We start from the raw sequence: 23,194 nt of genomic DNA, 5'->3' as shown, positions 1-23,194 counted from the left end.
GAGGCTTTCCCGAAAACTAGAGATATTGCAATATAGGTAGTCCTCAATTTACGGATCACAACTGAGCCCAAAATTTCCCTCAAGTTAAGTGAAATGCATCCCATTTTACAATATTTTTGCCATAGTTGTTAAGTGAATTGTGCAGTCATTAAGTGAATCTGGTTTCCCCCATTGACTTTGCTTGTCAGCTGGGAAGGTTACAGAGGTGAAAACATGGCCCCGGACAGTGCAACCCTCATAAATGCACACCAGTTGTCAAATGCTAAAATTTTGATTGTGATCTTGGAGAGGTTGCAACCAGTCATAAGTCTCTCTCTTCAGTGCTGTTGTAATTTTGAGCAGTCACTTAAATGGTTTTAAGGCGAAGACTATTTGTTCAATTCTCTGAATTCTCAGCAGGCATACCTTTGGGGGAGTAAGAATCCAAAACATGGAAGACAACAGGTTAGGGAAGGCTGACCTAAACTGTTCTAATTTTCCCAGTTTACAACCACCACTAATTATGCCTTTATGAGAGCCTGCAGGGACTGGAAGCCTTTTCCTTCTTAATCTAACATGCACTATATATGATTATACATGAAAGATGGAAATGCAGTGCAGCATCCTTACTCTCATCCCTCAAACTTAACCCTGATCCCCAATTTTAACCTTGTATTGTATTGTAGGACTATGCACATCTCTCCCAACTGCTGCTTTCAATTTGTAATGGAACAGAACAGCCAATAAGAACAGAATGCATGGGAAATATAACAGCCAAGAAGCTGTACCAATAGTAAATTTGGTCATTTGTTTTTGATTCCATGCCGTTAAAATAATAAACTATAATGGAGTGGGGACTTGTCACAAATGTCATTTCTTTTCATGGATTCCTGTATAAAAATGTTTGTCACATCTTCAAATGCTCTATTAATTCTTCAAATGTTTTATAATCTGATTGTATTTATTACAATTTGCAGTATTTGAAATTCCATCACCAATTAAAACCACAGCCTAGATATACTAATATGGAGCACTTTCTACCGCCGTTCCACTTTTGCAGATTTAAACACTTCAGCCAGAAATTGTGATCTGCATAAGACTGATTAATACATTCCTCCTCTGTCCGTTTGCATTGTTTCCATTTTGTTTTGCTTTAATGTTGGCTTTAATCCAAAGTATCTTCTTAATGGGAGCAATCTGATTTGAACTTGTTTAGAATCTCTCTTGGCTATATTCTCAGTACTCATGATTGTGATAAGATGATTTACAGCACAAAACCAATTGCACACCCCTGGTGTATATGTATTATAGCTCTTCACTTTAGCAAATCCGTTGAATTTTAACAGGCCTGATTTCTCAATATCCCTAATATTTCATTAGTAGCCAAACTGCAGCGTTGCAGATAAAGATTTAAGAGTGAAGATGTAAAAATGTAAAATCTTATTAATGATGTGAGACAGTTTGGTTAGTGATTAAGGCACCAAGTTAGAAACCAGGAGACAATTCATAGGATAGTTTTTTTTGCATTCTTGAAAACAGGTAATTTTAGCCTGAAATCAAATGAGTAAAATTTAGATTATATAGTCAACCAGAAGGCAATACTGTCTGTTTCTAAAGGGCAAAGATTTGGGAAGATATTATTTAGTATTCTATCTTAAGATTCAAGATAGCAATAGAGTATCTTCAGTTAAATCCAAGAGGAAAAAAGTCAGCCTACCTCAGCAGAGGAGAAAATCTACATTTTATATCCATGTAGAACCAACTACATACAGGCTACATAAAAAAGATGCAAGACAATGGTTATTCTCAACTACCATGAAAAAGTCTAAACACTACACAGGACTACTATATTACAAATAAAAAATTAGAAAAAAATCAGTGTGCTATGTATTAGAATATTTTCACTTATATTTAAAATCACATCTGTACTTTGCATTTGGTATTTTTCATGAAGCCTGAAATATTGCATGCATATTTTAAGGTTATAGGTTTCAACCGTGAAGATAAGTACTTCAGTACTATTTGAATGCTTAAGGCCAATTTTAAATAACTAGGTTCTTGTCCCGTGCCAATATTGTTTTAATTCATTTATCTCCTTGAACATCTTGAAACCTACTATACAAATTAAAATTTGGGTTGACATAATCAGTGACTCAATAGGCCAGAGGAAATTTCTATTATGCAACAGAATCACATTATGGGGCAAGTTGAAACATGTTAACTCAAATATTTACGTTTACCTGAAGCACAAGTTTATTTCTTAACTTATTGGATATTTGAGCCTAAAATCCATCATGGGCTCCTAACTTTAAACACAAAACTAGCTGGATGGCCTTGGGCCAGTCACTCTGTCAGTCCTAGGACAGGTAATGTTGCCAAAAACTGCACTTAGCTAAGGTAGACAGGAGTCAACACTGACTCAAATGCCCAAAATCTCTAGAAGTATGTTTGGCATAGTGTTCAGCCTTCAGGTTGTATTTAGAACATATCTAACTCCAAAACCATTTTAGACCCTTAAGTATCTGAAGCTGTAATTTGCCCATATCAGGAATCTAAGTTTATATTGCAAGGAGAGCAGTTTAAGTCCGGGGACAAAAAAAAACACCCAGTATAGGAGAACCTTTACTATTGACATCTTTTATTAAAAGGTATTGTTTTCATGAGAATGTTTAGTATCCCTTTGAATTATTCCCCAAAATTCAGGAACCCAGTTATAAATTTTCAAAATCATCTTTATTGAAGGTTCAACTTGCCCAGTAACAGTCTATTTCCCATGTAGCTGCACAAAGCAGTGCTGGAAGAAAGAAGCAAGCAATATTTTCCAATGACATAATGAATCGATTCCTGCTCATCCCCATCCAAGAATTGCCAAGTCGGTCTCAAAAGAGATACAGGTAGTTCTTTCTTTGGTTTCCAAAGATTTCACAGCCACTGCATCAAATACGTGCTTTGTAGGTTATGGTTAGGGTTAGACTCCAACTAGCTTTGGGTTAGACCAATACAATCACTCAAATACCAAGAAAATTCTGTTTTGAAATACCTTTATTGGAAGGCCATGCAATGCCTCCAGTTGCTGTTATTTCAAATCACTGTACATTTACTTTGTGAAAACACAGTCTGCATTTTCTAGTACAAAAAACTAAAAATCATTCAAGGAATGTAGAGAATATTCAACTTAAATAGCGGAAAAAGTGCACCATTGTTACTGCTGCACCGCAGACCTTTCTGCATGTTCCATAAGATATTAAATAACTATCTTTTCTCAACACACAATATAAAGAGCAATTATGAAAAACAAGACATTTAAATAGACTAAGTTATTGGGTATAATTTGCTGGCATTGGATAACCTATCATTGGCGTACCACCAGTTGTAGGGTATGCATACTGTTGTTGGTTCATTGCACCGTGCATGTTTGCCATGTTATTTCCATACTGCTGGTCGTAGCCATTTTGATAGGCTGGAGTGCCAGCCCTAAATCCACCTTGCATGCCAGCTGCTCCAAAGCTGTTACCAAAGGTAGTTCCGTTACCAAAACTCTGAGCACCAAAGCCACCATTCTGTGCTTTTGCTCCAAAGTCTCTCTTGCCCACTGCACCATAGGTTCTTTCAAAGTTTTCCCTTTCTCTAAAACCAAATCCACCTCTTTTACCCGCAGAGTATCTGTCACGGCGGTCCCCTCTGGAACGACCTGTAAAATGAAAAAGCAAATTAACAGGAGCTTCCCTTACTCCCAAGCTTCTTCCTCCAAAGGGGCTCTTTTTGGAGACTTACAGTACTTCCCTCATTCAACAGATACAAACATGCTCAGATTCAACACATCTTTACATAGTACAATTAAAACACTAAAAATGTATCTTTGCCAGGCACCATTACCAAAAATAATGACATATTTAAGCCAAAAGGCAATTAGGAATCAATGGGTTAGATAAGTCATAATTACCTGAGCCTCTGTCTTCAACCAACTGGAGCAATTTGGGATTGATTGCTTGATTAGCTTCACGAAGTACAGAGATGAGGTCGCTTACTTGTTTTATATTATTAGGTGTGAAAAATGTGTATGCTGTGCCTGTTTTGGTGCTGCGGGCAGTTCGTCCAATTCGGTGGATATAGTCCTCAGAGGAGTTTGGGTAGTCATAATTGATGACAAATTTCACATCTTCCACATCTGTAAAGTGTTGCAGTGCAGCAAAAGTAATGTACAAAATTTTGCACACCACAACAGCCAGATGAAAAAGCAAGTTAGATAGTAACAGATCTTAAGATGGTAACTGCTGAAAATAATGTTAATTATTCCAAAAAGAAAAATTGAGCATCGATGCACTTTTCCCTCTGAACTTCTTTGTAATTTATCCCATGATCTAAATCCTTACCAGAGTGCCCCTACAAGTCAAGTGACATCTGAACGCTTCTTGCAGTAGGACCAATAAGTTCACAGTAGCCTCTTCATGTGCTCCCAAGGACCTCACTTTAAACATGAGGTCTTGCCACGCACCAGAAGCTCAAAAAGAGGGCCACACTGCTCATCTTGCCAAGACCTTTTAACCGCAGCTGCAAGAAAAACATACCTGTCCCCGAAAGGTCATCAAGTTGTTTTCATGCAGTGTGTCTCGTCTAGGCAAGAGCTTCCAAGAAGCCAGCGTTCACTTGAGTGTCTCTCTCTCTGGCAGGTCTCGACATGACGGTTAGGGTATAGGTGACGGAGGAACTCCAGGTTTGAAAAGCCACTTTGCTTTCCCACCCCAACTTGTAAATGAGAGGTGGACTTTCAAATTTCATGTGCCAGTACTCACCAATTTGTTCAAGGCTCAGTACATTTTAAAGCTGCTCTCTCCATTTCAAAGGTTGGGGAAAAAATACCAGGCCACTGAAGTTTGATTATTCTTCAACATTTCAGCAAACTCACTGAAATCCAAAGACTCACGGACCACAGCAAACAATATGCACACAGACTAAACAGCAGTGCACCATGGCAAGTCATGCAAAGCATGGAACAGTAGAAATAACCGGGCAAAAGTGAACCGTGAATGAAGCTACCGTTTGAGAGAACAGTTTATGGGACCGTAGTTTTAGTCTTTGCCTTTTGAAGATTACTGGCACACAATGATCAACTTTCACCTCTCTACTGGACTGGAAGCGTCCAGACGATCACTTCCACTAGACCTCCATCCCCCTCGAGTCCTCCGATAGTCATGCCTAGGCCTTGCCACAAAGACTGCACCTTTATGTGAAAAAACTTAGAAAAACGCAGAGGTTAAAGAAAGCAATTAACTTTCTTTAAAAAAAAACTGTGTATCACCCAAGACTAGAGTTATACTAACCTAGACCTCTGGAGGCAACATCTGTAGCAATCAGAATAGGAGCCTTCCCATGTTTGAATTCTGCAAGAAATGGCCAGGTTAGTTTTCTTCTCACTAAGTATTTTGCACAATCATTGTTTATTATCCTTTCTACTCACCATTTAAAACCCAGTCTCTCTCCTGCTGACTTTTGTCACCATGGATACCCATTGCTGGCCACCTGCAATTATATTTAACATCATATACCAAATATGTTTTCAAACCAGTAGCTCACTGATAGTACCATTTGTCACATCAATCAGAAATGTATAAGATTCCCGCACGAAAAAATATTCCATTTTTTGCAGGAACAAATTGCTGTGTTGGCAGAATCATTCTTTAAAGAGAGTATGACAGTACTGCTTTATGCAAGACACAGTATCCAATTAGGTCTTCTTTCTCAGTACTCAATTTCTGGCTTATAAGGCTAGAGAAAGGCTACAGGAATGGACTAGGAGCGAACTACTAAAGTATTAGAGAAGTAAAGATGAAGGAGATTAATTCAGGTGTAAAGCCTATTTCTTCAAATTATTTTAAAGAAGGGTATAGCTTACCCATCTCTCCTCATTTTTCTTGTTAGATCATCACATCTTCTTTTGGTCTCCACAAACACAATTGTCTTGTTTTCTTTTTCACTCATAATTTCTTCCATCAATCGAATAAGCCTATTACAATAAAAGTATTTAGTGATAAAATTGACCTCAAGTATACCACATAAAAATCAAATCTATGCCACCACTATGAAGAAAGTCAATCAAATTTACTTACTTGTCATCCTTCTCTACATCATGACAAACATCCACTATCTGCAGAATGTTGTGGTTTGCACTTAGTTCCAATGCCCCAATGTTGATGTGTACATATTCTTTTAAGAAATCTTCTGCAAGCTGCCTAACTTCTTTAGGCCATGTTGCACTCCACATCAGTGTCTGCCTATCAGGCTAGAAGAAAATCAACACTTAATGTATGTGAAGCAGTATATAAGTCTTAAGTGCTATTGATATTAGCTACTTCAATTACTACCTACAGAACCTGGAACAAGCATGTTCCAAGGCATAATTACCTATCATTCCACATATTAAGTATGAATATTGATACTTACTCTAATCTGTTCGACAATTTTTCGGATCTGAGGTTCAAATCCCATGTCAAGCATTCTATCAGCTTCATCAAGAACAAGGTAAGTGCATCTCCGTAGGTTGGTTTTGCCAGCTTCTAAAAAATCTATGAGTCTACCAGGTGTTGCAATGCAGATTTCCACACCTGAAAGTAGTAATAAATGTAGTGGATACACAGTTCTATAATTTCCTAAATCATGTTTATGAGAAATCTGCCAAACAGTCCTTTTTAATACCTCTCTCTAGATCACGTATTTGTGGTCCTTTTGGAGCACCTCCATAAATACAAGTAGACTTTAAACGGCAAGCTCTACCATATTCTGCAGCCACCTGCTGCACTTGCTGAGCCAGTTCTCGAGTTGGTGCCAGCACCAGACACTATGGAGAGAAATACAAATACAAAATTAAGACAAAATTACTGAACTTGTTGCTATTTAAAGTTATATTAAATACTATAATCTAGACTTAGTTGTACAAAAACAAACCTATTGGTACCAATAGGGTTTTAGTTACAATCAATATAATTTGCATCATTTCACTGACTGGAAGGTATGTTACTTCATTTAAGAGATGCCTTGAAACATAATTTGATTTTAAAAGGTAATGCTAAAATTTAATCAATCATGTTTTCCCACTAGGAAATAGCCAAATTGCAACTTAATTCTACCAAGAATGCTACTGTATTGCAGGGACAATCAAAACTAGCTTCATCTCCCTCTTCCCAAAATAAGGATCATAGGTTTAAATACTTACAATAGGCCCATCTCCTCTCTCTAGGAATGGTTGATGATTTATATGTACTATAGCTGGCAACAAATACTATTAAGGAAAAGAGAACGGATGATTGTTAATCCTCTAAATATGTTTCATTAATTTAAGATATGTTAAGAACAGCCATAATTACTCACAGACAATGTCTTCCCTGATCCAGTTTGTGCTACACCAACCATATCTAATCCACTCAAAGCAACAGGCCAGCCTTGTGCCTGAATAGCAGTTGGTTCTGTAAAGTTTTGTCTCTGGATTACTTCCATAACATTTGCTAGAAGATAAAGAACCTGTCTAATTAACAGTTCAAAAATCCCATTTTAAAACTGTTAAGCTACATTACCGGTATTATTTTCTTACCAGGAAAATTAGCTTCATAAAAATTCATAACTGGTTTGGGACAGTTATGGCCTTTAACAGTGATTTCTTTGCTTGCTCTATATTGTTCAATCTCTTGCTGCAAAGATAGCAAAATATCATTTCAGTGGATAACATTTACAAAAACCAATACTGCTTCTAGACTACAATCTTACTACGAGAACTTAAAATACAAGATACATTTCCATACCATAGCACGCCGGGCAACATCGGGATGTTCCTGATAGAAATTTTTTTCGAATTTAGGAAGCTCATCTAGATTCCATTTCTTCTTGGTAAGCTTTTCTCCAGGATTTCCAAATTTCTTCCCCCCTAAAGATCCCCCTCTACTTCCTCCAAAACGAGGGCCACCAAACCTGCAAAGGCAAATTACCAAAAATAATAATTAACTAAATGCTTAAGGCATGCTGTTTTTTTTTTTACAAAACGAAACTTTTGTTACATTGTTTAGTATCACCAAACCTCAAAATAAATCCACGGTGGGCCCTAAAGCACCACCAGAGAAACCAGGGGGGAAAAAAATCAATCCAAACTATACAGTATCTTCCAAACAAACGTCTTAATTGTTTGGAACTCCCTCTCTGCGTCAGACTCTGAAGTGGGCGGGAAAGAATTACGAAACCTACCCAGTTTCAACAAGATAGCTGGCTTTTCAAGCAACAGGATTGTTTCTTTAAATGATTGGTAAAAAGGCTGCTCTCGCACGGCGTGGGAGGGAAGGTTTGTGCGCAAGCGCCGGCGGATACCGAAGGGGTTTCTTAAAAAGCCCCGACCGCTATGTCGGAAAGCAGCGTCGCCCCCTCCGCGCAAGTAAATCATCGCTTTGGCTTCCCTTTTGTCTGCCTGCGCCACGGCGCAAAACAAGAGGCGATGGCGGGGGATGAAGGGGGCGGCCGACCGGCTCTGCGCCCTCCCACACAAAAAGGGATTCGGGTCGAGTGGGCTCCATCCAGGAGGGCTTCTCCTCTCTTTTGTCTTTTTTTTTCCGTCTACGCCACATTTTCCGTCGGCGCGTCCATTTTAACGCCGGGGCGGGGATAAGGGAGAAGCAGGCGGAGAGGAAGAACAAAGACGACAGCAGCAGAAGCGGCCGCCGCCGGCATTTTGATTTTCCTCTCAGCCACCGCATGGCGGGGCTAACCATTAACACAGGAGCCGGGGACATTTTTTTTTAGACATAAGGAAGCCGCTTTCGACGAAAATGCGGCCAAGACGGTGCTTTTAATCGCACCGCTTCCTTCTCGTCCCTTTTTTCCCGCCAACGCCGTCCATCCAAACCCCCCCCCAAAAAATTCTACCCTCGCCCCCTTCCCCTCCGAGTTTCCGAGGCCTCGGCATCCGGCCGTGGCTTCCAAGAATTTCTCGAAGCGCTCGGCTCTCCCTTCCAAAGAGGCCTCGGGCGCCGTTTGCTTTCCCCACACCTCCCCCTTTCCCGTCGCGCGCGCGCCCATCGGCGGCGCTGGGGAAAACGGCGCGTTGAAACCTCCGCCGCCATTTTAACGCCCCAGCTTGCCACCCGGCACAAGAAATGGCTGAGCCTCGGCTGGGGCCGAGCCGACTCAACCGAGCCCCCACGGCTCACCCGCGGTCCCTCTCACTGGAATACCCAGGCATGTTGACGACGACGACGGCGACGAACGCGGCCTTTAACAGCGGGGGTCGAGAAGTCCGCAACCGAAATTGAAGCCGATGACGAGGGCGACTGAATGGGGAGTGGCCGAACAGCCGGATGCCGGTTATATACCCGGCACCGCCACGAATGTCGGGAAGCCGGCTCCTGACGTCACTGAAGATCCCGCCCACTTCTGTGCTCTACCTTCTTGCTCGAACGGCTGAAGGGCTCTCTCCGCTTTTCCTTGGAGGCGGGACTTAGAGGCGACTGGCGCGTGCGCTGTAGCCTATGAGATCAGCAAGTGCCCTTCTGTGAGGTGGAAGGTGCTGGTCTGCTGGCGAGGGCGCTTCCCTTTTTTCATCTCCAACAAATGGAAAAGCCCAGCCCAAGATGTCGTCATTCCAGCTCTGTAATTTCGGGCTTGCTTAAAAGGCTTTGCCCTTCCTCCATTTGCCTGTTTTTCCGCTTCGTGCCCACCATTTCGGAACTTTAGTTGGCCACGCTTAATCAGACCCTAACGTGTTTCGTTTATCTCGAGGAATTTGCCTGTTTTTAAAGTAATATAAGCAAAAGTGTGAGTCTCTTGTACGACTCGAGCCTCTGAACATCTTGGATTTCCGCGCAACTTTTATCAAAAAGTCCCTGACCACTCAACCCAGTACAGTACCAACACAAACTCTAAAAAGAGTCACACAGCCATACATCAAGTATATCTCAGAAACCAAGACTAGCAACCCTAGCCAGAAGAAATTGTTTCCTGATTGCTTATTTGTACCTTATGACTATCATTAAGTGTTGTACCTTACGATTCTTGATGAACATTTCTTTTATGTCCATATGCACCAAGACAAATTCCTTGTGTGTCCAATCACACTTGGCCAATTTTTAAAAAAAACTAAATTCTATTCTAAGAAAAAATGAGTCATCTACAACATTCAGCGTAAGACTTGTAATGTGGGACAAACAGGTAGAAGGCTGGCAGAACACATCCATGAACACCCGCAGTAAGAAGATGAAAATTATTTAATTTTACAACATAGACAGATTTAACCATAGTTTCAATTGGGAAAAAGTGACAATCCTAGACCAGGCCAAGTCCAAAAATGCCAGGGAATTTCTAGAAACCTGACACTTGACAAATTAGCCATCAATAGACACATAGACATTAACAACATCTATAGACTATGCAAAAGAGACAATCAACCAGCCAAAAAGGGAACAAGAAAAGAAAGACTCATCCATTTCTCCACCAGCAATCAGCACCCAGATCAACATAGATTAATTCCAAGGTTAACATTAAACCAAGAATCAAGTAAACAATATCCCAATCAAGAAACTTCCAAAGAGCTAACAGTAAACAGTCCAACCAAAGAATCTCTAAGACTGCTTCCAGCACCACTGACAGGGCAAGCTATCAAAATATAAACTTACAGCAAACCACAATCCTTACTAACACTGATAATGTTGCTAGTTTGGGTAATGAAATGTCTGCAAGAAAACAAGCAAGCTCAGAGAGCAGCAAGGAATCCCCACCCCATCCTGGATTTCAGGTTCTGCTTTCATGTTTATCTAATGTTCAGTTCTGCTTGCATGCTTATTTAATGGACCTAGCGTTCTTATATAACTGAATGACCTCATTCTCCCTTGGATTCCCACATGGTTGTTTCTATCACCTGTTTTGTTTTAACATATAACTTTGAAGTCTCCATAAGGTCATTGTGCTTTATTGTGGAATCAGATTCATGCCAGGACCTTAGTATTATGGTATTTGTAAGACATGTTTATGAATGTAACAGAATTCAGGAAGCATAGCCACCTCCCTAGAAATCAGCAAAACTTTCATGTCTAATCTCTGTTTTGGGCAGGAAAAATGTGCCTGGTTTTCATTCCACCACATAAATATCCATTTGGCAAAACATGAAACTACAGGAAAGCCATACAATTGGCATCTGCTGACAAAACCTCATGTGTCTTATGAGAAAAGTTTTTGCAAAGAAAGAAGTATCTGGATCTATAATAAATGCAGCTGCTACCTTTAATGTAATGAAATATTCAGATTGGCTGAGAAGTTGCTAACCACAGTTCTTCCAGTATGTCTTTATTAAGGGAGACAGGTTGAATAGTTCAGAGTGTGAATTAGGAATGGGAGATACAAATTCCATTCTATTCTCAATTATGAAAACTCACTGGACTTTCAGTCCCACTATTCCAACCCAGTCTGTTCTACAAGGTTGCTGTAGGTTTTTTTGTTAAGCAAAAAAATAGGTGGATGGAGTTCAGTAATTCAGCAATATGATAGGTAGAATGTCGAGAGATTGCTTTTCCTTTCACTGTATTTTAGTCTGGAAAGCTAGAGTATGGTGAATATGTGACTGCCATGAAAATTTATTAAAAAATAAAAGCTTTCTGCCCCATACTAAAATTAATACTGCAGCCCTTCTGAATGCCCAGTCCAACAGGCCAATATGTATATTTAATACAAAGGAATTTAATTATTGTTATAATAGTGCATGGTTAAAGAGTCAGATCATTAATAATATGCTATATATTCTGCTTAACCTATTTTAGTTGCTAACATCAGCAATAAAATAATAATACAAGAATAGCAATATGTTCATACAAGAAAAAAGCTTACTTTCTCAAATATATTGTTTAGAAAAACATAATACAACTAAGAAAGAAAAAAATAGTAATATTTTTATTGATGATTGAGCCTAACATAGAACAAGCAGACATAGTATTCTAAATCTGGAACAGCACAATAGATGTTAAATAAATCTAAAAGAATTAGAAAATAGCATATAGCTCCCCTTAAGCAATGAATTACAGTTGCATCACAGTGACAGAATATTCATTATTACAGTTTCAGGGAGTTTTAGTGCTAAATTACATCACACCAATGTAGTTAAAACTATCCTAGCACATACTGTTCTGCTCCCATGTGACAAATCAGGAAAAAGACAATCAGAAATAAGGTGGGTTAACATAAGATTGTTAACTTTTTGCAGGAAAAAGAGATTGAAAACAACAGTCAGTCTGAACAAACCAAATGGTAGCAAGTATTAACCACAAAAAGCAGCAATTAGCAATACCCATAGGACTTTCATGCATTTGACAGTGATTCCAATGGGACTTTCAATACCTGCAAGAAGCAAAACATAGGTAGTCCTCAACTTACGACCACAACTGAGCCCAAAATGTCTGTCGCTAAGTGAAACAGTTAAGTGAATTTTGCCCCATATTATGACTTTTCTTACCACAATTGTTAACTGAATCATTCCAATTGTTAAATTAGTGACACGGTTGTCACATGACTCTGGGACACTGCAACCTTCCTGATTCAGTTGCCAAGTGTTTGAATTTTTATTCGTAACTACAGGGATGCTGCAACAGTTGTAAGTGTGAAAAGCAGTTATAACTCACCTTTTTCAGTGTGTTGTAACTTTGAATGGTCAAGGATTTCCTGTACAGAAAAAATTGCTAGATGAAATGCATCATATCCAGGTTGATTGTCAAGACAACTGGATGATTTGGGGATAGCCCAAAGGTGTCTGTAAGGTAAAGGTAAAGGTTCCCCCACACATGCGTGCTAGACATTTCCGGCTCTAGGGGCGGTGCTCATCTCCATTTTTAACTCGAAGAGCCAGTGCCGTCTGAAGATGTCTCCGTGGTCATGTGGCCGGCATGACTCAATGCCAAAGGTGCACAGAGTGCTGTTACCTTCCCATCAAAGTGGTTTCTATTTTTCTACTTGCATTTTTTACGTGCTTTTGGACTGCTAGGTTGGCAGAAGCTGGGGACAAGTAACAGGAGCTCACCCCACTATTTTTTCAAGCTGTACTTTCAGTTAAAACCATAACTTTCTTGTGCTGTGGTTACTGTGCTGTACTACTTTAAAAAAACCTTGGCTCAACAAGATATAATCTCACCACATCTGTCACTTTTCTAGATTGTGTGCATGGTTTGGTGTATCTCAGATGTTTTGAAGTGTTCAGACACTACAGTATTATTCATTTCTACTTATTGTATTTTCACGAATATCAACATGTTGCATAACTGAACATACCGTAAGCTTTGGGCCAAACAAATTTTAGTAATGCTACATCCTGGACTGTTTCAAGGCACCTGAAAGTTGATGATTCTAACAGACCCAAATGCAGGATGTTAACACTTCAGATTTTGTTTCATTTTTGTATGGAGTTAGCATGCATTGTATCCTCTTGTATGAAGGAAATTATTTTTATTATACTGAACTATTGTTTATCTTAGGGTTTTGCAAAACATTCCATGTACCAACCACTTCACACACGGAAGAGCTGGTTTTTGGATAGTCTATATCTGAAAGGAAAAGTGTTTCCAGTGAACTGCCTACAGATGAAACGAAACAAGTTTGTTTCGTTCCGGGTTTGAATACAGCTATTCCATCCAGAAGTGGATGAATGGAGTAAGTATCAGGAATAAAACAAGAAAATCAGTAACAGGACTGGGGCACCAAACAGAGGGAAAAGCGTACACTTGGAAGAGGACAGGTTGGTTGGATATGCTGCATGGAAATCCTATTCTTTGCTTCTGAGACCATGCAAACAAAAACCAGCTGCATGGGCAATTGCCTGGCTAGCAAAGGCTTAAGAGAGGGAGGGAAAGCATCCGTAAGATTGGAATGAAATGGGACCTCAGTAGCAACCTAGCATAGGGCAGATGAGGGCAGGCGCTGGGGAGGGAGTAGGGCAACGTCTACACCAGCTTTGCCCAACTTATCCCATAAAATCACTCCAAGATCACTCCAGAATTTGTTTTATTCCAAAGGGGTTTTTTTTACAGTTTGTCATCATTTCCAGCATTCAAAACAGAACCTGTTTGCATTTTGTGTGCGCACAAACACACCCCGATTTTTTTGGCATGCAGTCCCCAATTGTAGCAATAAATGGTACATTTATTTACCATTTATGGCTATGGCTAACAATTGTTAATTTACCAGTGGAACTGTTTGCCTTCAGAAGTTGTAGGTACTTCCTCACTGGAGGTTTTTAAGAAAAGACTGGACAACCACCTGAAATGGTATAGCATCTCCTGCTTGAGCAGGGGTTGAAGGTTGAAGATGACCTTCAAGGTCCCTTCCAGCTCTATTTAGATTGATTGGTGAGAGTGGAGGTTCATTCTCCGACCTTGTGGGTTGGTTTCTGAATGTTTCGTTACCAGGCTAGGTAACATCTTCAGCACAATTTAGAGTCAGTGTTGGTGTTCTTCTGTTTATAAAGGCTTTATGTGGTAAGTAGATCTTGTGATGTGAGGGATCAGGTGTGGGTGGTGATCGATTGGTATAGAGGTTGGATGTTTTTCTGTTTAGTTAATATTACACTTTAGATTCTTCAGGTATGCCAGCTCACTTGCTCCAGCTGTCTTATTGAGATATCAGGCGAATAAGAATCAAATCACCCCCTTCTGCTTCCTGCTCCAAATTAATATTGTGGCACTGCAACTTCTCAAGCAAGACCATTCCTCCTCCTCCAGGAATAAACTGAAAGTTCAAACAGCCCACCTCCAACATTCTCCCAACTCAGATTGAAACTTGCAGATTTCTGACTTTGTGTTGATGGATGGGTGCCTTCCTCAGGCCTCCTGTTCTTGTCGACATCCAAACAGGGGCACGATGGGGTCCTCGGTGCTCTGTGAGTTTGCTTGTTTTCTTGCAGACATTTCATTACCCAAACTTTAAAATAGAATACAATTTATTGGCCAAGTGTGATTGGACACACAAGGAATTTGTCTTGGTGCATATGCTCAGTGTACATAAAAGAAAAGATACGTTCATCAAGGTACGACATTTACAACACAATTGCTGGTCAATATATCAATATAAATCATAAGGATTGCCAACAAGTTATAGTCATACAGTCATAAGTGGAAAGAGATTGGTGATGGGAACTATGAAACAATTAATAGTAGTGCAGATTCAGTAAATAGTCTGACAGTGTTGAGGGAATTATTTGTTTAGCAGAGTGATGGCCTTCGGGAAAAAACTGTTCTTGTGTCTAGTTGTTCTGGTGTGCAGTGCTCTATAGCGTCGTTTTGAGGGTAGGGGTTGAAACAGTTTATGTCCTGGATGTGAGGGATCTGTAAATATTTTCACGGCCCTCTTCTTGATTCGTGCAGTATACAAGTCCTCAATGGAAGGCAGGTTGGTAGCAATTGTTTTTTCTGCAGTTCTAATTATCCTCTGAAGTCTGTGTTTTTCTTGTTGGGTTGCAGAACCGAACCAGACAGTTATAGAGGTGCACATGACAGACTAGATAACATGATGTTTGGATAGTTTGGATAATGAAACGTCTGCAAGAATACAAGCAAGTTCAGAGAGCACCAAGGACCCCTTTCGACCCTGAACTACAAATATTTTCCTTTATTAGGGGCATGGAGGTTAATTGGTGGAAAGAGGAGCTTCCGCAGTTGCTTTCGCCACAGAATTGAGCAGACCTTAGGCTGAGAAAGAGTTTGTGTGTCGATGGAAATACTCAGTCATCCAGGTCAACCTTGGCAACTGTAAGCCTGGTGGACTTCCATTCTGGGAGTTGAAGTCCACCAGGCTTAAAGTTGCCAAGGTTGGAGACCCCTGATCCAGGTCATGGTTATCCCAAAGGTGTTGTTTTTTTAAAAAAAAGAGGTGACTAGACTTTCTGGTTTTTCTTTGACGTTTCGCTTCTCATCCAAGAAGCTCCTTCAGCTCTGACTGATGGTGGGGAATGGAAGGACTTGATACTCTTTGCAGACAGCTGGTTAAGAATGCAAATGCGTGTGTGGCGCTTTGCATTTTTGCCCCTGGATGCCAACTCTTGTTTCAAATCCTTGCAGGAGAAGCTAGATGCCAGTCAACCATACAGAGAGGGGCGTGCATAAGAGCATCAGCGTGCCTACCGTTCCTGTCTTTATGTTCCCTTTAGTTGTATTCATGTTTTCAATTTATGCTTATATATATATATATTATATAATGTGTATTTGACGAAATAAACAAATAAAATAAATAAATAAATAAAAGATTCCCACAACTCTCCGAATGACCCTGGGCAGGCATCTCGGCAGCTCACAAGGTTGTTGCGAGAGGAGGAAGCCAGGCGTAATAACGCTCGCGACAAACAGCCTAACAGAATGCGAGCAGCGGCGCCCTGTTCCCGCTCGAGGCTTTACGTTGCGCGCGCGGCCTCTTTTTTTTCTTCTCCCTCTGGGAACTTGGTTTTTTAAAAAAAACAAAGGTAATAATACGCCCTCTCCCTTCGTTGCCGTAGAAACAGGCCTTGGCGGAAAATAAACAATAAGCGTAACTGAACAGCATCAACCCATCCGGAACTAGGCGAGGGGAGGGGGGAAAGGGAGTAAAGCCAAAAGGAAGTCCCGCCTTTTCCGTTTCTGGCTGACCAATCATCATGCAGAACTCCGGAGAGAGGTGCAGGATTTAAATCGCCGAAGCTTTGGCGTCCTGCGTTTTGGCTGCTGGGTGCGGTTTTTTGCGTGAAGGGTTGCGGAATGGCTTCTGCTGCGGAAAGAGGTGGGTGGGATTCAGTCTTCCCAAAAAGGAGAGGCTTGATGCTTCTTAACGCTTTCCTGTTGCCATCCTCCTTGCACAAAACAGCCTTTCTTAAAAGAAAAAATTCAATTCCTCAGTTCTATTCAGTTGTAGTCTGTTACAGCTCCAGATGAGAAAAATCCACACGTGTCGTAAGATCCGCGCACGTGTGAATCAGCATCAAGACTTGAGCAAAGTTGCTTGCTTAAAGAACAGTGTCGTTTAAGAACATATTTATGCTATTTATGTTTTAGTGGCCATTTTCTTTTCTCGGGGAGTCCTGGGAGAAAGATAGTAAGACACTCTGGCATGCTATAAGTTAGCCTGCCAGGACAGTAACTTTAAAAACGGAGGAGAGGAAGCAAAACCTGTAGTAGGTTGTGGTGAAACGGGTTATATACTGTTGACTGAAGTGAAGTGTGGTAATTACACAAGTCTCCTGTTGCATAAAGCAGGAAGAATTGTTAATGTTCTAAAATAGATTTCCCTATTTTAAAATGTTTTGGTAAGTTGTATATATAAGTTGTTTATCCAAAATTGACACTGATTGTGCTCCTATGATTGACTTACCCACTAACTATAATAGTTATATTTGCATAATATGCAGAATAATACATCTTTGAGCCAGGTTAAAAGCTACACACAATGTAATTGGCTAGAGGTGGCTTGGTGAGTTATAGGCTGTTGTAAGAAAAAACAGCTGGAGGACCATCTGTTCTTACACCTTACTCCTCCTTCCGTACAATGACATGATTGCCATTATGCTCTGGCTTTAGAATATCCTACCCAGTGAATACCCTTATGTTTGAAATAGATCTTGTTGATTTTTATTGGAATTATTTTTGAGTAGATTTAAGGACCAGATTAAGGGCTATGTGGTTGCTAAGAGTCTGGCAAATCAGATTGGGATTGCATTTTGGAGAAGAACTGGCTTTGAAAAAGCATGTTTGTAATACTTATAGTTTGCCTCTTCTTCCTCTGGCACTATTCCACTGTGAGATGGGACTTCTGGTGAAAAGATGGCCAACTTTAGGACATGCCAGTCAGTAGTGGGTTGCTACCAGTTCTCCCCAGTTCGCAAGAACCAGTAGTAAACATTTTGAGTAGTTCGGAGAACCGGTAGTAAAAATTCTGCCTGGCCCCGTCCCCAATCTATTGCTGCCTCCCAACTCCCAGCTGATCGGCTAGAAGGAAAAAATCAAGACTCACTTGTCAAAGAGAAAAAAAAACCCAAGACATCGTCCCTTTAAATTGAGAAGCCAAGAAGCCTCCCAACTGATCGGCTCTCTTCTAAGCCAGGATATCGCTTGGCAAAGAAGAAGGGGGATGGGAAATGCTGTCGTTTAAATTGACAGAGCGGCTAGAAGCTCCTTTCTCGGTCAGCTGAACAACAAATTGGATAAGAGGAGGAATTCTTATATGGTTCAATGTTTTTGAAATTTTGGGGTTTATGCAACATGGGCTTTGTGTTTCTAAAAAGGTTTGGGCGATTTCCATTGTGAAGTATCCTGTCCTGAATGAGTTTTCTACCTGCTTGTAAATGGAGCCAAACTTCCGGCTTCCACTTTCTATGATCTCTGCTTACGAAGTTTCCTTTATGCCAGTGGTTCTCAACCTGTGGGTCGCGACCCTGTTGGGGGGGGTCGAATGACGATTTGCCCGGGGTCGCCTAAGACCATCGGAAATATGGGAAGTATACTTGCGAGTCGAAGAATCATGCTCCAATAGTTGACTCTACAAGCCAGCTGCAGGCTCTTCAAATCGCTAGCCGAATTCGGCTTCAGGCACGATGAATTAAAAAAGAGAGAAATCTTTGCTCTGATGTCTCCCTCTCAAGCCAGCTGCAATCACTGCCAATCGCTAGCCTAATCTGGCTTCAGGCGCGATAAACTTAATAGGAGAGGAGTCTCCGCTTTAATGCCTCCGTCCTCAAGGCAATCGCAAACAGTTCAGATCGCTAGCCAATCCGGCTTCAGGCGCGATAAATTCAAAAAAACAGTTTGCCGCTTTTTTCCCCCTTCTGCAGCTGCTGAGGTGTATTTTACGGTTGGGGTCGCCACATCGTGGGGAATTGTATTAAAGGGGTCACAGCACTATAAAGGTTGAGAACCACTGCTTTATGCAGCTGGCAGGAATGTGGAATTCCAGGCAGGTTCCTTGCTAGCAGCTTATCTGGGATATTTTATTTGGGAAATGAAGAGGGGGGAGTTTGATTCCTTCCCAGAACAGATTAGTGGGGTGGGGAGGAAATGGGGATTTTAAAGTAACCTTCCCCTGGAGTGGGGAGAGAATGGGGATTTTAGGCTTGCTGTCAAGCATCAGCCATGATACTAATGATTGTTTTGAACAATATGCAGGTTGTATTACATGAATGGCTATTTTATATGTGAAATTATGACTGAAACCTATATAGGTTCACACTGTCAGGAAGTTTGTCCTTAGTTTTAGGTTGCTTCTCTCTTTGTTGAGTTCTCATCCATTGCTTCTTGTTTTGCCTTCTGGTGCTTTGGAAAATACTTTCCCCCCCCCGCCTTATTTCTAGCAGCCCCTTAAAAGCCTGTTGCCTATCACACTCTTGGGCAAAGCATGTGAGCCATTTCCTCCTTTCAGTGGTCCATGAAAGTGCATCTATAGCAGAGGTCTCTAACCTTGGCCACTTTAAGACAGCAAAGCTGGCTGAAGAATTCTGGGAGTTGAAGTCCATAAGTCTTAAAGTGGCCAAGTTTGGGGACCCCTGATCTATAGTATGTAGCTAATAAAGTTGAAAAAAGGTGAACAACATTTTTGCAGAACTATAGATACATTGAGCCTGGGTGTGACAAGGAATGGCTGGGAGGGGAGGGGCCAGGCGAGGTACCCCTTGACATAAGAGACATTGAGTTAGCCACGCCTACTCAGTCATATGACGATCAAGCCACACCCACTGTCACATGACCATCGGCATGCCCACAAAATAAGCCATGCCCACAGAACCGGTAGTAAAAAAAATTAGAACCTACCCCTGATGCCAGTTTTTATTTTTCTTTGTATTTTATACATTGGTAAAACAATAAAAGTCATGAGGTGAAGCATTCTGAGATGTAGTTCAATAACTTCTGGACAACTCTGGGGTTTTTTATAAAATAGATGGAGGAATTAAATTGTATTTTTCCTGTTCAAATTCAAAGAAATTTGGGTAAAATGGTGAAAAAAATCAATTATTTCCAATAAGTATCAAACACAATACTTAGTTCTCCGGTTACTCCCGTTTTGCTAGTAATCTCCAGGATGTAAATAAAAAAGTTGATAGAATTTGGCAGGAGAAGAAATTCAATTTTACTAAACTAAAAATTATTTTATTTATTTATTTATTTATTTATTTATTTATTTATTTATTTATTTATTATTCATATTTGTATACCGCCCTATCTCCCGAAGGACTCAGGGCGGTTCACAGGCACATAAAACATTTATATACAAATTAAGATAATCATTAAAAAACTTATTCTAATGCCAAATTATTAAAAATATAAATATACATATTAAAACCAATTTAAAACCCCTATAAATTTAAAATCTAAGCCAGTCCTGCACAGATGAATAAATGTGTCTTGAGCTCGCGACGGAAGGTTCGGAGGTCCGGAAGTTGTGAGTCCTGGGGAGTTCGTTCCAGAGGGTGGGAGCCCCACAGAAGGCCCTTTCCCTGGGTGTCGCCAGACGACACTGCCTAGCTGACGGCACCCTGAGGAGTCCCTCTCTGTGAGAGCGCACGGGTCGGTGAGAGGTATTCGGTAGCAGTAGGCGGTCCCGTAAATAGCCCGGCCCTATGCCATGGAGCGCTTTGAAGGTGGTTACCAGAACCTTGAAGCGCACCCGGAAGGCCACAGGTAGCCAGTGCAGTCTGCGCAGGATTGGTGTCATACGGGAGCCACGAGGGGCTCCCTCTATAACCCGCGCAGCCGCATTCTGAAGTAACTGCAGCCTCCGGATGCCCTTCAAGGGGAGCCCCATGTAGAGAGCATTGCAGTAATCCAGGCGAGACGTCACGAGGGCGTGAGTGACCGTGCATAGGGCATCCCAGTCTAGAAAGGGGCGCAACTGGCGCACCAGGCGGACCTGGTAAAAAGCTCTCCTGGAGACGGCCATCAAATGATCTTCTAGAGACAGCCGTTCATCCAGGAGGACGCCCAAGTTGCGCACCCTTTCCATCGGGGCCAATGACTCGCCCCCAACAGTCAGCCGAGAACTCAGCTGACTGTACCGGAATGCCGGCATCCACAGCCACTCTGTCTTGGAGGGATTGAGCTTGAGCCTGTTTCTCCCCATCCAGACCCGTACGGCCTCCAGGCACCGGGACAACACTTCGATAGCTTCATTGGGGTGGCCCGGTGTGGAAAAGTACAGCTGGGTGTCATCAGCGTACAGCTGGTACCTCACACCGAAGCCACTGATGATCTCACCCAGCGGCTTCATATAGATGTTGAACAAAAGGGGCGAGAGGATCGACCCCTGCGGCACCCCACAAGTGAGGTGCCTCAGAGCCGACCTCTGCCCCCCTGTCAACACCGTCTGCGACCGATCGGGGAGATAGGAGGAGAACCACCGATAAATGGTGCCTCCCACTCCCAATCCCCCCAACCGGCGCAGCAGGATACCATGGTCGATGGTATCGAAAGCCGCTGAGAGGTCTAATAGGACCAGGGCAGAGGAACAACCCCTATCCCTGGCCCTCCAGAGATCATCCACCAACGCGACCAAAGCCGTCTCAGTGCTGTAACCGGGCCGGAAGCCAGACTGGAACGGGTCTAGATAGACAGTTTCATCCAGGTGTAAGGGAAACTGATATGCCACCATACTCTCTACAACCTTCGCCGCAAAGCGAAGGTTGGAGACCAGACAATAATTACCTAAAACAGCCGGGTCCAGGGAAGGCTTCTTGAGGAGGGGTCTCACCACCGCCTCTTTCAAGGCGGTCGGGAAGACTCCCTCCACCAAGGAAGCGCTCGTAATTGCCTGGAGCCAGCCTCGTGTCACCTCCTGAGTGGCCAGCACCAACCAGGAGGGGCACGGGTCCAGTAAACACGTGGTGGCATTCAACCTACCCAACAACCTGTCCATGTCCTCGGGAGCCACAGGGTCAAACTCATCCCATAAAATGTCGCCAAGACCACCCTCAGCCGTCTCACCCGCGTCACCGCAATTTTGGTCCAGGCCATCCTGAAGCTGAACGATTTTATCGTATAGATAACCGTTAAACTCCTCAGCACGTCCCTGCAATGGGTCATCCCGCTCCCCCTGGTGTAGGAGGGAGCGAGTCACCCGAAACAGGGCGGCTGGGCGGTTATCTGCCGATGCAATGAGGGAGGAGGCGTAGCTACGCCTCGCTTCCCTCAATGCCACTAGGCAAGCCCTAGTATAGGACTTCATTAGTGTCCGATCAGCCTCCGAACGGCTAGACCTCCAGGAACACTCTAGGCGTCTTCTCCGGCGCTTCATCCCTCTCAGCTCCTCGGAGAACCAAGGAGCCGGTTGGGACCTGCGCCGGGTCAGAGGCCGCAAAGGCACGACACGGTCTAAGGCCCCCGCCGCGGCCCGTTCCCAGGCCGCAACAAGTTCCTCAGCCGAGCCGCGAGCCAGACCCTCAGGAAATGGCCCAAGCTCCGTCCGGAACCCCTCCGAGTCCATCAGGCGCCTGGGACGGAACCAACGTATCGGCTCCATCTCCCTGCGGTGGTGAATGGCGGTCTGAAAGTCCAGGCGAAGAAGAGAGTGATCTGACCATGACAAAGGTTCAATGACTATTTCCTTCAAGTCCAGATCTCTCAACCACTGACCAGAGACAAAAATCAAGTCCAGAGTGCCACCCCCAATGTGAGTAGGGCCATCAACTACTTGGGTCAGGTCCAAGGCCGTCATGGAAGCCGTGAACTCCCGAGCTGCCGTCGATGACGAGCCGGAAGATGGCAAGTTAAAGTCCCCCATGACTAAAAGTCTGGGGGTCTCAACTGCCACCCCAGCCAGCACCTCCAGGAGCTCGGGCAGGGCAGCTGTCACGCAGCAAGGAGCCAGGTATGTGATCAGCAAGCCCATCTGACACCTATGACCCCATCTCACAAAGAGGGATTCGCACCCGGCAATCTGAGGTACAGTGGTCTCCCTCAGCTCTAGGCTCTCTCTAATCACAACCGCCACCCCCCCACCCCTACCCTGAGCCCTCGGCTGATGGAATGCACGGAAACCCGGCGGGCACATCTCAACAAGGGGCACGCCCCCTTCCGTGCCCAGCCAGGTTTCCGTAACGCCTATGAGGTCCGCGGCGCCCCCCTGAATAAGGTCGTGTATTAGGGGGGGCTTGTTAACTACGGACCGTGCGTTGCATAACATGAGCCGAAGGCCCAGGCTCTGAGGGTCTTGACCATCCGGGGAACGGGAAAAGGACGGGGGGATCGGGGCGCGCGATCGCCTG

At 42.7% G+C, this 23,194-nt stretch overlaps 2 protein-coding genes and 1 long non-coding RNA gene across 5 annotated transcripts in view; 2 read left to right on the top strand and 1 right to left on the bottom strand.

The window, feature by feature from the left end:
• Positions 1–3,003: 3,003 nt before the first annotated feature.
• DDX5 (DEAD-box helicase 5) lies at positions 3,004–9,343 on the bottom strand. Of its 2 annotated transcripts, none has more exons than XM_058171280.1 (13): positions 9,189–9,343; positions 7,773–7,938; positions 7,565–7,661; positions 7,345–7,478; positions 7,190–7,255; positions 6,673–6,814; positions 6,421–6,581; positions 6,087–6,259; positions 5,873–5,983; positions 5,438–5,499; positions 5,301–5,360; positions 3,923–4,147; positions 3,004–3,670 (listed from the first exon to the last, which is right to left on the bottom strand). In XM_058171280.1, the coding sequence occupies exons 1-13, from the start codon at positions 9,194–9,196 to the stop codon at positions 3,297–3,299; spliced, it is 1,779 nt and encodes a 592-aa protein (XP_058027263.1). In that variant the 5' UTR covers positions 9,197–9,343; the 3' UTR covers positions 3,004–3,296. The 2 variants fall into 2 exon arrangements, with proteins under 2 accessions (XP_058027263.1, XP_058027262.1); XM_058171279.1 differs by having other exon boundaries at positions 9,165–9,319.
• Positions 9,344–9,485: 142 nt separating this feature from the next.
• On the top strand, positions 9,486–16,117 carry LOC131192278 (uncharacterized). Its single transcript, XR_009153685.1, has 3 exons — positions 9,486–10,744; positions 12,203–12,413; positions 16,041–16,117. It is a non-coding gene; the product is annotated as an uncharacterized LOC131192278 (long non-coding RNA).
• Positions 16,118–16,616: 499 nt separating this feature from the next.
• Positions 16,617–23,194, top strand: part of CEP95 (centrosomal protein 95) — a 49,728-nt gene continuing 43,150 nt past the window's right edge. For both annotated transcript variants that reach the window (XM_058171278.1, XM_058171277.1), the window contains exon 1: positions 16,617–16,731. In XM_058171278.1, coding sequence (XP_058027261.1) covers positions 16,710–16,731 — 22 coding nt within the window. In that variant the 5' untranslated portion in view covers positions 16,617–16,709. The remainder of the gene's footprint in view (positions 16,732–23,194) is intronic.

This window comes from Ahaetulla prasina, chromosome 2 (assembly GCF_028640845.1).
Source record: "Ahaetulla prasina isolate Xishuangbanna chromosome 2, ASM2864084v1, whole genome shotgun sequence".
Taxonomy (NCBI): domain Eukaryota; kingdom Metazoa; phylum Chordata; class Lepidosauria; order Squamata; family Colubridae; genus Ahaetulla; species Ahaetulla prasina.
Note: the sequence above shows the minus strand (reverse complement) of the source record. Positions and strands in the feature narration are given on the sequence as shown.